This window comes from Podarcis tiliguerta (assembly GCF_965153285.1).
Source record: "Podarcis tiliguerta genome assembly, chromosome: Z".
In the NCBI taxonomy this organism is placed as follows: Eukaryota; Metazoa; Chordata; class Lepidosauria; order Squamata; family Lacertidae; genus Podarcis; species Podarcis tiliguerta.
In genome coordinates, this window is record NC_139553.1 from 27,527,944 (window position 1) to 27,542,512 (window position 14,569).

Consider the following 14,569-nt stretch of genomic DNA (forward strand, 5'->3'; position numbering starts at 1 on the left):
AAAACTGTTCTTCATCCCTACATGTGGTCCAGGGTGTGATCCATAAGCTGATCAGAGCACACTTATTTGGGAGCAAGCTTCATTTAGTACAGTGGGACTCACTATGGGATAAACCTGCATAGAATCAGGCTGCATGTTATTAGGGATACAGGAGAAATTTGATGCAGTTCACATTTAAACCTACCTAACTCACATTTTTCAAATCAGTATAAGATTTGAAACACAACCATCCTTTAAAACGCGGACTTCTCCAAATTTTACAGGGCAGTTATCCAACCAGGCAATGTGTACAAAAATGTATATAAAAAGTGTTGTATATAGTGAAAATAACATACAAAATGTGTTGTACTAGGGAGAACTTGCTTGTGAAAAAATGTATATACTAGACTGAAAGGAGAAATTTGTTCCATAATGCAGATGAATTTTCAAGAGGACCATATACATAAATATGTATGTGTGTGTGTGTGTATATATATATATATATATAGCCAGAAACTGATGAGGTAATGTGAAGGACTGAACTTAAGATTGGGAAAATGAGAAACTGGGAGAATCTGTCTAAAATAGAGATTCACCCACACTTACTAAGTGCTTGTTTCAAGCTTCCATTCAAGAAGCTCTAAAACAACTTTTTCTTCAGCTGAAAATCATCTCTGTTGACCATTTGCACAAACAGTATTCAGCTATGACAGAATGGTTGTATAGCAAGGAGAGTGGTAATATGTCACATTGATAATAAAATTGATTGATTGATAAAAATTATCATGGACAATGATAATACATAAAGTTTTGTTTAATTGTTCTCTTCCTAGATGGTTGCCCAGGTCTGTGTTATGGAAATGGAAGATGCACCCTTGATCAGAATGGATGGCACTGTGTCTGCCAGGTGGGCTGGAGCGGAATGGGATGCAATGTTGTCATGGAAATGATGTGTGGAGACAGCATCGATAATGATGGAGGTACGGGCATGCTTTATGACCCCCAAGTATTGTACAGTTAGATCCTATGTATTGCCTTTTTGAGGGATGCAGGTGGCGCTGTGGGTTAAACCACAGATCCTAGGACTTGCCGATCAGAAGGTTGACGGTTCGAATCCCCGCAACGGGGTGAGCTCCCGTTGCTCGGTCCCTGCTCCTGCCAACCTAGCAGTTCGAAAGCATGTCAAAGTGCAAGTAGATAAATAGGTGCCGCTCCGGCGGGAAGGTAAATGGTGTTTCCGTGCGCTGCTCTGGTTCGCCAGAGGCGGCTTAGTCCTGCTGCCCACATGACCTGGAAGCTGTACGCCTGCTCCCTCAGTCAATAAAGCGAGATGAACGCTGCAACCCCAGGGTCGGTCACAACTGGACCTAATGGTCAGGGGTCCCTTTGCCTTTACCTTTTATTGCCTTTTTGCTACCTTATTTCCCACCCCTATGAGGGCCATCTGTATTCAAAAGTAACTTACCATTTAAGTTATTATTACTGATCCTGTTTTGATTAGGAATCTTGTTGCTTGCTCGTTTTTAAACTAATTTCACTCCTTTAATTTTCTGTTATTTGTGAGCCTATTTGGGGCTAAAAGCAACTATATCACATGAATATTTAAACTGGAAAATAAACAAAGTGAAGGACCACACTGCAGAGTTCACAATTCAGACATGATTCTCTGAAGTGGGATAATAATGTGTCCTCCCAACCATTTTGTCCCACCTCCAAGCTCTTCATCTTCAAATATGCACATAACATTAAAGGGACCTCTCTCAATCTGAAACAGTGCAACAGATGCACAGCTGTGGAGTGCTGATTTGAGCTTGTGGCGTACATCTGTGCCATGCTGGCAGGACTTAATGATAGCAGCCGTGTTCAGCTGATGCCCGCCGTGGCAAAAATTTCTGAGTTTTCTGAGAAATTGCCACATTTTACTCCTTCTTTCATTTTATTCCTGTTTGCCTCTCCCACTTTGCTCCTTTGGCACAGCTGCCACAAGTTTCCTGACTGGGAATGGCTCAAAATATCTGGGGGTACCAGGTTGGCAAATGATGATCGAAGATGATATTTCAAATTTGCTGAAAAGGTTCACACACACACACACACACACACACACACGTGCTTTTGTATGTCCAGCTATTGTTCAAAAAGCAGCAGGGATGGTTCCATATAAACTGCATGGAAAGCCTATGCTGAAATCTCTGAGTGTGACATTCTCACATTAGAGCCTCAGTCTCCAGAATAACGGCACTACCTAAAACCAGAACCAACAAGACTGCAGATTGGAAGCAGTCTGGGTGAGGATCACATCACTTCTAAGCTTTCTGTAGAGCATAGAGCATGCTGTGGCTCTTCAGAGATGTGTCCAAGCCTCCAAGCAGATATTCACTCTAATTACCAGACATTCTTACTTAGTCTGTGCAGCTGGTATTGACCTGTGCAGCTGGTATTGAGTAAAAGCGGAAGCGTTCCGAATTTGATCCAGGCCCCAATCTTGCAATCCTACAATCCACAATTACAGCCCTCCTTTGACCCCAATCCTGCTAAGTCCCCCCCCCCTTTAAAAAGAGCAACAGAAAATGGTAGTTTTTATTGGTGTTTTTGCATACAAAATAAGATCTCCAAAACCAAGGCATCAAAAAACAATCCCAGCAGCGGAAGTTGAAACAATTTTAATGTTGTTATGTATTGCTTTTATATCCTGCCTTTCCTTCTGGAGGAGCCCTGAATGGCAAACATATCTGTACTGTAAAATATTATAGGAAGCATCCTAAAAACAGTGCCTGTTAATGTCAGTGGATTAGACTAACAAAGGGTACAATCCTAGCAAGTATGTAGCTTGTGGACACATCTATGCTGTTAGAGGCCAAAGTGCCCTCTGTGACTTCATGTTGTACACCAGCTGTAGCCATATCTGGATCAGGAGGCTCTGACTACTAGAGTCCAAGCATTGGTAACCTTGAGAATAGATTATTGCAATGTGAGGCTGCCCTTGGCCCTGAAACTCCAGCTTGTGCAGATGATGTGAAACCTCTGCTAAAACATCTCCATTGGCTTCTCATCTGCTACCAGGCCAGGTTGAACACTCTTATGTTAACATACAAAGCCCTGAACCACTTGGATCCTTTACAGACTGCCTGAGCCCTTATATCCTAGCTGAGATAATCCAGAGGAGCAATGTTAGTTGCCCTTCATGCCACAGAGGCCCAACTTCCCTCAACCAAAAGTTAGGCATTTAGTGTTGCCCATCTCCATGCTAGGGAACATTCTTTAAGCAGAGATACATCAGACATCTTCACTTTTGACTTTTAAGTGTCTCTTCAAGATTTTTTTATGCCAACAGGCCCACACAGCAGTTTTGAATAACCATTTTAAAACAATTGTTTTGCAAGGTTTTTTTAATGTTGTTTTGTATTTTATTGTTTTATCATATGTTGCTGTAAACGGTCCTGATATTTTATAAGATGGCAGCAGGGCTTTTTTCAGCTGTAACTCAGTTCCAGCACCTCTCAGGTGGGTGCATTGCCATTATAAAAGAACAAGGGAGTTCATGGTGAGTTCAGGCACCTCTTTTATTGGAAAAATAGCACTGTGTTGTATATTAGTTGTTTATTGTGTATACAACACAAGACGCTGTTTGCACTGTGGTCTAAACCACTGAGCCACTTGGGCTTGCCAATTGGAAGATTGGTGGTTCAAATCCATACAACGGGGTGAGCTCCCATTGCTCTGTCCCAGCTTCTGCCAACTAAGTGGTTTGAAAGCATACCAGTGCAAGTAGATTAATAGGTACTGCTGTGGTGGGAAGGTAAACGGCATTTCTGTGTGCTCTGACACTTGTCACGGTGTCCCATTATGCCAGAAGCGGTTTAGTCATGCTGGCCACATGACTAGCTGTCTGTGGACAAGCGACGGCTCTCTTGGCATGAAAAGCAAGATGAGCACTGCACCTGATAGTCGCCTTTGACTGGACTTAACCGTCCAGGGGTCCTTTACCTTACCTTTACCTTTACAACACAGAGCAAAAAATATATAGGAACTTGCTGTCATTCCATCACAAATACTCTAGCCAAACTTGAACCTAGCTTTCCTACTTTTATTTTCCTTCCTTCCTTGCTTCTCCATTGTTTTTTCCTTACTGATGTAGATAAAACTAACTCAGCTTATCATTCTTTCACATATAGATTATTGCACAGTATTATTTTCTGATCTTCCTATCTCACATTGTAAGCTGCTTATCTCTGTCCTTAATTCTTCTGCTTACTGATCTTGCACAGCAGTCCAACATGTATCTCCTTTTTTCTTCTCTCTTCCTCATTTCATATTGAATAGGAGGTGCCACACCTTGCTTTCCTTACCTCGCTACTCTGCTTTCAATTTATTTACCTTCTTGCATTGTGTGACCAGGTGGCGACAGCCCCAGCCCCCAGGGATGTGGAATTAAAATTAGGCCAAACTTTATTAAACTTCCGAATGTAGAAAGACCTTGGCTTAGGCCTTGGGCATGTATACTTCCCAACCGCCCAGCCGGGAGGAACTGGGGCTCATCAGCGTAAATGGGATATGGGAGTGCTCTGTGAGACATAAGTATAGCAGGCAGCCAAGCCCATATCCCTGCACGCAGGGTAGTTCGCTGATGACCTTTCAGTGTATGGCCAGTGGCACCCATATATATATAACCCCTTTAAGAGGGGGACCCTGGAATCACCGCTGCAGCAGGGTGAGTCACCCCCCCTCCCCCATATAGGGAAGAAAAGACTAAAGGATTCCACCCAAGGCCATAATCGCCAAAGTTGTGACGAATTGCTACGGGGAAGAGAAAACCTGCCAATGCAGGAAAATTTCTTCCCGGTCCTTCAACAGCAACTGTCAAAGGCCGTAGCAGCACCCTCTAAACAGGAAGAAAAAGTTAATCTGCAAACAAGAAGCATTAAACAAAGGGAGGGTAAGGAGGGTGAATCTCCAGAGCTGACTGCCTGGCTATTGTTGGCTCCACCCCCTATTTATAAATGGGGCTGGCCCCACCTCCCAGCAAGAAACTTGATTACTGAGGCTGGGTGTGAACCTCCCAAAATTAACACTGAGAGGCAAGCCAGCCCGTGTTTGCCAGTAAGCTCCCTGGGAACCGTAGCACCACGCGCGATCCCTCAAAGGGCACCCACAATGTAAAGTGTGAGTGCTCACTCTCCATTCTTCTGTTGGCTATTGCACCACCAACTTCATTCTAAACTCTCCCCTCAGCTGGCCTCCACCTGCCTAGCTCTTTACTTACCACCAGTCCAGGGGCTGTTATCTCTAACTATGGGCCACCTAGCCTTTTATCACCCCCCAATGGAGATTCACCCTCCCCCTTCTTGCACAGGTACTTCATTGCGTGGAGAAAAAGTAGGGCATAGATGTATGGATGGTAAGCAAGGAATGCTGAAATTGCCACGCACGCGCGCGCACACACACATACATATAATATCCATGGTGTTTCTATTGTTAAGTCTCTTTGAGATGTTTCCTAGGAAGAGATCGTAAATGCAGGTAAATAAATAAATAATGCATTCTTCCCAGCCGTTGATCCTTTGGCTGCTTCTATTGCAACATTTTTTCCTGTATTATCCATTTCAGATGGTTTGACAGACTGTATAGACCCTGACTGCTGCCAGCAAAGCAATTGCTATTCAAGCCCGCTCTGTCAAGGGTCCCCTGATCCCCTTGACCTCATTCAGCAGAGCCAGCCTCCTTTCTCTCAGCATCCTCCAAGGCTCTTTTATGATAGAATCAAGTTTCTTATTGGCAAGGAAAGCACTCATGTAATCCGAGGAGATGTCTCATTTGAGAGCAGGTAAGTGTTTTGTGTGTTTTCTTTACTACTGAAAGCTGCTTTCCAAATTGAAGGTACTCAACCACTACACGGGTAGGAATGGTTGGTGTGTGGGTGTGTGGAATTAAATGATCCTTTATAACCTCTTTGGGGAATATTGCCTGGTCTTCTCCACACTTAAAATAAGGCCATAAACAGATATTTTAGATTTGCTGCATAGGTCTTTTACACATATATACTGTTTTCAGTTTTCAGTCATGAAATAGCATTGACATGCAAAAATGTCCAATAACTTAATAAAAAATAGTTTACATTTGTTTACATTTTAAACAACAGGAAGAATGCTGCAGTCCTTTTAAAGCTTTTTTGGAAAGCTCTGACCAAGAAGGATACTTCCTTTTGAAAGATAAATGGCCCCATGTAGAATCATCTCAGGAGCTCATGGTCACATTCTGTGATATTTCTGTATTTTTGGTTGAATTCTGATGCTATTTTATGTTGTTTTGATTGATGTATATCTTGTAGTTTTATTATATGTTTCTTTTGAGTTCATATGTGTTAATCTTGTTCACTGCTTTGGGGACCTTTGGGCTAAAAAGTTGTATATAAATGAAACTTACCATGCCATAAGGACTCCCCACATGTGGTAAATGAGCACACCACAGACACGATGGTGTATGCTGATGCACTAGTTTGCTACACGCAGGAAAGGCTGTGTGACTTTGGAGTGTTTTCAGGCATAGGACCATAATTTATGGAAGAGCCATAGCAGCTTAGTGGTAGAACAACATTTCAGTCTCCAGCATCTCCACATAGGAAGGTCTTGCCTGAAACCCTGAAGAGCCTCTGGCAATCAATATCAATGATACTAAGCTGGGTGAACTAATGGCCTGACCCAGTAAAAGGCAGCTTCCTATTCCCTTGCCTGAAGAATTCAGGGGCTATAACAGAATAGGCTCTGACTGCTGTGGAAGGAACTGTAGCTCAATGGTAAGTTCATAGTTTGGATGCAGAAGGTCCCAAGTTCAATCCCTGACATCTCCATTTGGGGAGAGGGGAGATCCAGGTGGCTGATGAGACACTGGAAAGCTCGTCAATATTTAACACTGGGCTAGATGTACAAATACTTATATCCCTGTGAAAAAGTTGAAATCTGGAACTGGGCTTCTTCGTTGATTGTTCTTAAATTGGGGAGAAATTTCCAAAGGCAAAGTGATGCTTCATATGTGGGGCTAAGCTGGTGCAGTTTGTGAAGGAAGAGCCATTTGGGAGACTCTTGAATGATGTACATGATCTAGATCTGTATCAGTTTGTTTGGAATGGCATGGAGGGGGTAATCTGTGGACAGAAACCAGCATAGTAGAGAAGAACAGAAAGATCTTCCTGATCTAACAAATAGCTCTGTGTACTTTACACCAATAAAGACATTTGAAGCAGTTTGTTCTTTTGTTGAACTAAAAATGAACAGGATCCTACAGGATCCACAACAAACCTTTGAAGGTGGCTTGCTTAAGCAGGTAGTATCAGGCTGGAGTTGCATGAGCTTGGCTAAGTCTAAGCAGAAAAGACTCCTGAATCAGAGCAAAGGCCCTGATGTCTCTTGAAAGGCTCAGCATCATGACACGAGGGCAATAGCCATCTCCTGTAGTTCCCAAGTAACTGTATTGAGAAGCAATGCTGCTTTTTATCCTGGAGGCAACATACTGCCATTATGGCTATTAGTCTTATCCTGACAAGGTCTGGAGATCAACCGAGCCCTTCTATACGTCTTGATCTCTCCCTCTTTCACAAAAAGTAGAGTGACTTTAAAGAGTAGTCCTTTATCTTTGAGCCTTGCACTCTGTCACCTCTCAGTCTATTGGAAGCATTGGGGTACAACTCTCCTTGGAGGCTGATGTGCCTGCATAGGAAAAAGTAGATAGAACCTCCCAAGTTTCCTTTCTGACCTAACCTGTGGTGACCTTTCCTCAGGTGCTAGACTGATAGGCTTTTTGACCTCATTACCTGCTTCCTGCTTCTTCATCCTCACCTTAGGAGAGGATATGTCTTTTCTGTCCTGCTTGCTGAGGTACAAGAGCAAGCATGGCTCAAGGCAACGTCACCTTAGCTAGGATCTTTCTTAGCCAGCATATACTTTCCAGAATGAATGTAGCTTTCTTATTTTCCTAAACTCAGAGTCTCATGGTGATTCTATCCAAGTTAAGTGTGCCCCTTCAATAGGAATGCACAACTTCTGGTTAGCGTTTTAACTCCAAATGCCAGCACAGTCAGCATGAGGCCTCTGGGGTACCGAAGGGACAGTTCCTCAGGGTGAATCTGGTTCAAGAGGTGCTGCCTCTTGGGGGCCTGTTTTGGTTCTCTGGTCAAAGGGGCTGCTGGCTGACTGGCTCAGGCCTGGTGGCAAGTTCAGTCCCTCCATGGCTTGCACCACTGGTCTTCCTGAACCAGCTGGTCACTCCTTCTCTGTCAGGGAATAGTATGATGTAATTCCTCATCCAACAAGGAGTTTCTGCCAGGAAATTCTCATCAGTTCTTATTCAAACAGGGAATTATCATCAATGTGCCTTAGATTCAGTTTGCTGGAAAATAATGGTGGTTGTGTGAGTGAATGATATACCTTTGAGTCTATAATACATATGTGTGTTTCTGTGTGGCTATAGAGAAGTAGTTTAATGCTCTGAAGGCAAGGTTACTGATATTTTCCTCCAAAAAGGGAGTAACATTTGAAATATGCAGCTCATAAGGTTTTATACAGCAGCCCACCCCAGGCAACTATAATTTATGTACTGGTGTCGACAGCCACAGATCATCCATAATACCTAACAGTTTCTCATGTACCTTGGCCTGTAAATTAGATTTCTTGGTTCTTAAACATTGTTGTACTGAAGGAGAAAATATAGCTAGTTGTGCTGATGTACTAGAGGGGGAGAAATCCCAAAATAAAGATAGGATAATATCTTTATTAGATCAGTGCCTGGATTGGCAGCCACCTGAGGACTCCACACACACCACTCTGAGATCCATCATGAAAGATAAGCAGGATATGAATGTAATTAAATAAAAAATATTAGGTTAGACCATGCTAGGTGCAAAACAGATTCGAGGTTGCACCAAAGGTTAATAGGAAGAAGGAAAAAAACAACCATTCTACCTTTGAAAACAAAAAAGGCAACATTTGGATTCATTTCCTATGTGCTGCAATTAACACATGAAATGGATCTGAATTGTTCTTTGTGCTGAATGTCAAAATTGGATGCCAAACATGCTTTTAAAGGAAGCTGGGAGGCTTGTATGATGTGGAAACAATAAGAGGCAGGTATTAAAATGCCCTTGTGAAGGAATGGGGCTTTCAGCATTTTGTGTTTGTGTTTTTGTATGCAAGTAATGGGTTATAGAATGGGTTTGCTCTAAAGGCTCTCATGCATAAGAAGGTTAAAAAAACAACTCACACAAATGTTAAAAGTTCAAGGGAATGTTTTGCTCAGAATGCTGTTCACAGGAGGGTCAAAAGTTTAAGAGGATATGTTTTGCGCAGGAGATTCAAAAGTTGTTCCTAAGAACATGGCAATTCAAGGGAAGTAGAAACTTAACTAAGATACTACTCATCTACTGCTTAATTAAAGTGCTGGAAGTTAGCTAAACATCAAGTACTTTGTTGTGCAGAGCTGGAGTTTAAGAGCTGCAAGAGAATAAGAGGGATAAACAGTTTTTAAGACTGCATGAACACTGGAAAGTGTTGGCGTTTCCAGTTGGATGCTGCAGGAGGAAGAAACCGAGAGAGGACCACAAAGGGATCCACAAGCTGAACTGTGGGGTGAAAATTGTTAAGTATTGGCTTGATTCAGGAAACATTCTAGAATAGGTATAGCTGGATGCTTTTATCTCTTAAACTCTAATGGATAACTATGCAAACTTTAAAATTAGAGTCTTTCGCCCTGAAATTTCTCCCTCAACCGGCTTAACTTTTCATTTTGCTAAATTCTTAAGTAAAATCATAATATGGTCTGAAACATTATTATTCACCCTGTGTCTGAATGCTGTACCACTTTATGTAAAACTGGAAGAAAAAAAGAGACTGAGAGGAGATATGATAGCCATCTTCAAATATCTAAAGGGCTGTCACATGGAAGATGGAGCAAGCTTGTTTTCTCCTGCTCTGGAGGGTAGGACCCAAACCAATAGATTCAAGTTAAAATAAAGGAGATTCCAACTAAACACCACAAAGAATTTTCTAGTTTGACAGTGGAACAAACTTCCTCGGAAGGTGGTGGACTCTCTTTCATGGGAGACTTTAGTTGAGATTCCTGCATTGCAGGGGGGTTGAACGAGATGCTCCTTGGGATCCTTTTTAACTCTACAATTCTATGATTCTAAGTTCAGAAGTGCTGTTTGGTGTGAGCAGCCAGAGACAGGGGAAATAATATCTACAGAGTGACAGCAGTGAGGTTTTAAAAAAAGGTGGAGTTGGTTTGGCTGATTTGTTTGAGAGGAATAAAAAGAGAAGCAAGGAAGAGACTTTCATAATAGATAGACCATGGCTTGACTGTTTTGGGAACTGTACTAGACTGTGATTTCAGGACTGACCCTAGGATTCCATGCCTGAATCTTCTTCAGAGACAGGAGCCTGTCTGTACAGATTGAACCTTTCTCTTTGCATTGGACCTGAACCTGTATTTGATCATTGACTCCTCTCTAGTGTTGCCCTTGGGACTGTTGTCAGTAGCACTTTCTCCTTACACTTCGCTGCTTGCTGTGTGCACTATTGGGACTTATCTCAATGTAAAACAGGTTTCAGGACAGTTTGTGTACCCATGTTTACAAACCTATGGTTATTCACATGCTCTTTCAGTTCTAGGAATTATCTCCTTCAGTTAAACCAAGTTCACTGAACTAATTCAAAAATCTCTAAACTAAACCTGAAAGTAGTTTCCATAATTAAAGACAAATTAAGTTCATGGGGGGGGGGTTGAACTTTGAATGATTCCTAGTTCACCTTCAAGTTCACTCCCTTTCTCTCCTAGCTTTATTTTTTTTAATAAAAAAAAGTAAGTCAAGTGGATATTTCTAAAGTTGGAAGCAGCATTATAAGTTTCAGGCTATACTGTTGCTAAGCACTTTTAGCACTTAATCAGGAACAGCAGGAAGCACAATTTTGATGGAGTGTCTCCATCAAAAGAAGGAGGAGCAAAGGTATGAGGAGGAGATGCTGCAGTAGAAACAACCACCACCACCACCCAAGGTCACAGCAAAGGATTTCATGGCATTCACCCCTGGAGAGGATCCCTATGTGACTCTTCTTACCTTTGCATGAGCATTACCTGTGACAATTGGCAAAAATCAATATCAGTACTAAGCATTGGTGCAATATATCAAGTATTCAGAGCATATCACATACATTATCTCAGTAATCCTTGATACAACCCTGTAAAGATGGCCATTGTTTTATCTCTGTATTGCAAACACTGACATAGGGGAATTGACATGGCTTAGTTCACGGCAGAGAGAAAATTTTGACTGGCGCTTACTAGATTTCACTTATAGTCACAATATAACACCAGTGTTGAGATTGCCCTTCAGTCACTTACCTTTCATGATGGACCCCTTAGCACTTCTAAATGAGCCAAATATATCGACCTACTTAAAGCGTGAAAAGACTTGACAGTCTGATGTTCATACTGTGGCCATGGATCGAGGGTGTGCATATTCAAATAGTTTACCCATTTTTAGCCACATATTGCTAGCAATTTGCTTGATTTGCCTTCATACGTGTGACTAAAATTATTCTAGGCCTAGAGTTAATTGCCCTCCCGAGGCTGCTTAGACCAGTGTTGTCAGTAGGAAGGAAATGAATAAACCTTACTAGACCTTTTTTTCCTTAATACATTTCACTGCAACATTTGATGCAATAAATTATACATTTCTTTGAGTAAAATTGCCATTTGTTAGTTTCTCTATCAGACATACACTTCAGCAGTTAATGCCTCTTCTGTTGGTCAGAAAAGACTTGTAACGTTATATGTAAGACAATGTACAAACAATTGAAAATGCAAGACATACAGCTAGAGAAATAAATAATTGAGCCTAAGGCTATCCATAACTACTAGTCATGATGGCTATGTTCTACCACCACTATCAGAGGCAGTATGCCTGTGAATATGAGTTACTATAAAGCGTAAGTGGACAGGCTGCAGTGGTACTCAGGTCCTGCTTGTGGGCTTCACATAGGCATCTGGTTGGATACTAGAGCAACAGGGTGCTGGACTAGATGGGTCATTGGCTAGATTCAGCAGGCTCTTATTGTTGTTGCTGTTGGCATCTGCCTGTCTTGGGAGACAATGGAGAGTACACTTTGGGGGGTGAAGTCAAACATTTGGAGAGTTGCAGCGCCTGCTATAGCTGTAGAGACCCATATGAGAGAGACATAGTTTGTTGCAGCTGGGGCAGATGAAGGCATCTGGTTTTGTGATGCAGATGCATCATGGTGTTCATTCTCTCTGCGCTCTATCCAGTGGCCACCCCTCCTTTGTTCACTCTTGTTGATGAATGACCTGTCTGTCTCCAGGCACTACAGTCTTCTGCAAGGGATTCCCACATGGCAGGGTTGATGTTTCTAGCCTTCATGTCTCACTTGCAGTCATCTTTGTAACAGATATTGATCTGCCAAGGGGCCTAGTGCCTGAAGACAGCTCACCTGTAGAACATGTCCCTGCGAATCCTGCTGTTTTGTGGACATGCCCAAACCAGTGCAGATGTCACTGAGACAGGAGTGTGAATGTGGTAGGACTGTGGTATTAGGCGTGCACATCTTTATTTGAGACTCTGCCCTGTCATGTGATGCCCCAAATCTTCCTGACAACAGCACATGTGGAAGGTGTTGAGACATCGCTCCTGGTGGTTGTAAGTCACTTCCATAAAGCAGCATGCTCAACACACAAGGCTGGTAGACCTTCATCTTAGGATCAGTTGTTAGCATTACATTATCCCATACCATTTTGGGAGAGGGAGAGGCAAGCCATTGCCATGACTGCCTTGCCAATATGCTTATCCAGTTCAGTGTCAGTGGAAAGGTTGCTGGTTATGGTGGAGTCCTCTGCAAAATCCATGCAAGGGACCCTATTTTGTTAGGGATTTGCAATGCAAGCCCCTTCCTGAATCAGGGTGGAGTTTGTATGGAATCCTGCAAAACTGGGGAGGATTAAACCTTGCTCATCGGCTGGTGAGTGAGGGGTTAAATTATCCTTACTTTGACTGTGTGCACTGTTCCTCCTCCTGCCTCTCTAGCTCACACTGGCAATGCCATTTCAGCCTCAGTGGCCAAGGGAAATGGTGGGCAATGGTAGAGCAGGATGGTTGCTGTGGACCTGTCTAGGCCTTTCCTAACAATTCCTCCACAGCTCTCCTGGACCACCCACCTCTGTCTCAATCTGTGCTTTTGTCTCTTATCTCCCTCCTCTGCTTCCCTTTTCCTCAGGGTCCATCACTGCTATGATGGTGATGCAGTTCTCAGAAGTTTATTATAATGCTGTACTTCACTGTACAACCTGTGCAACTATCATTGGTTGTCTCAGTATCTTCCTTTATTTATGCTCATTTCACCCTGTCTTATTGCAGACGTGCTTGTGTTGTTCGAGGCCAGGTGGTAGCGATAGATGGAACCCCCCTGGTTGGCGTGAATGTGAGTTTCCAAAACCACAATGATTATGGATACACCATCAGCCGACAGGATGGAAGGTGAGATAGTTTATTCTGTGTCTTCTGATACTATTTTACTTCATTTTTGAGAAGCATTTGGTTAATTCAGTTGTTGAAAATAACTTGGCTGTCAACTAATTAAATAATTAAGTCTGGAGACTCGTCTGTCTTTTAAACTGATAAGTTACTTGATTTTATTTTAATGCAAATCAGCAAAATGTACAATTTTTGGTAAATATTTTTAGTTAATTTTTCAGTCGATAAAAGACAAGTAAAGCAGCTATAACAAAAGAGCAGAAATAGAGAACATTAACACAAAACAAAATAAATATATAGACATGCATGGTAAATGCAGTCTGTGGGTTGAGTAGAAAGGTGAAATTTGTATGTATTTGAATAAGGCACATTGGTAGTTTCTGTATAATTCCAAATTACCGAGTCCTGTGATGGTAGTTTTCTTGAGAATATTGATGTTGCTCTATAAGTAATAAAAAATCCCAAGGTTCTAGTCCTTATCTAAATTTCAAATTACATGAAATTTTCTCCATTGCAAAACATACCATTCTGAGACATACTACGTGCACTATAACAAACATAAATGAACAAAAGTCCTCGTCAGAAAATAAAATATACCTTCAACGCTTTCTTTTTACTATTGTTTTATAGGTGATTGTATGGCTTTTGTTGTATTCATTGCACCACTTTTATTTTTTTCGGATTTTACATCATGCTTTGGACTTTTACATTTTTGTATGTCACTTGGAGATTTCTTACATGGCAAGCAACTAATAAATTGAAATAACAGTAATTGTTATATGCCACCCCAATCTCTGAGCGACAAGAGATTCCAGGAGTTTCAGGCACTTACCCAGCGTTCGGTTTTGTTGGAATGAGAGACAGTGGAGCCTGTTGTATCTTTGGGATATGTGGTTTATTGACACCAATATGCAACCTGAACCTAAGGTGGAGAGGCTCACAGCATTAACAACCCAACAGATATCGCTTCTCCATTAGTGACAGCTTTGGATCCAGCACAAATCAAGCAAGTCCAGCTTCTTGACTTGTTTTTCCGATGAGTTCACGCACCACTACCTTGGC

The 14,569-nt window shown here is 42.0% G+C and overlaps 1 protein-coding gene across 14 annotated transcripts in view; it reads left to right on the forward strand.

Annotated features, from left to right (window-relative positions):
• Positions 1–14,569, forward strand: part of TENM1 (teneurin transmembrane protein 1) — a 372,670-nt gene that overhangs the window by 244,330 nt on the left and 113,771 nt on the right. For all 14 annotated transcript variants that reach the window (XM_083423250.1, XM_083423251.1, XM_083423261.1 and 11 more), the window contains 3 exons: positions 813–959; positions 5,584–5,800; positions 13,391–13,510. In XM_083423250.1, coding sequence (XP_083279376.1) covers positions 813–959; positions 5,584–5,800; positions 13,391–13,510 — 484 coding nt within the window. The remainder of the gene's footprint in view (positions 1–812; positions 960–5,583; positions 5,801–13,390; positions 13,511–14,569) is intronic.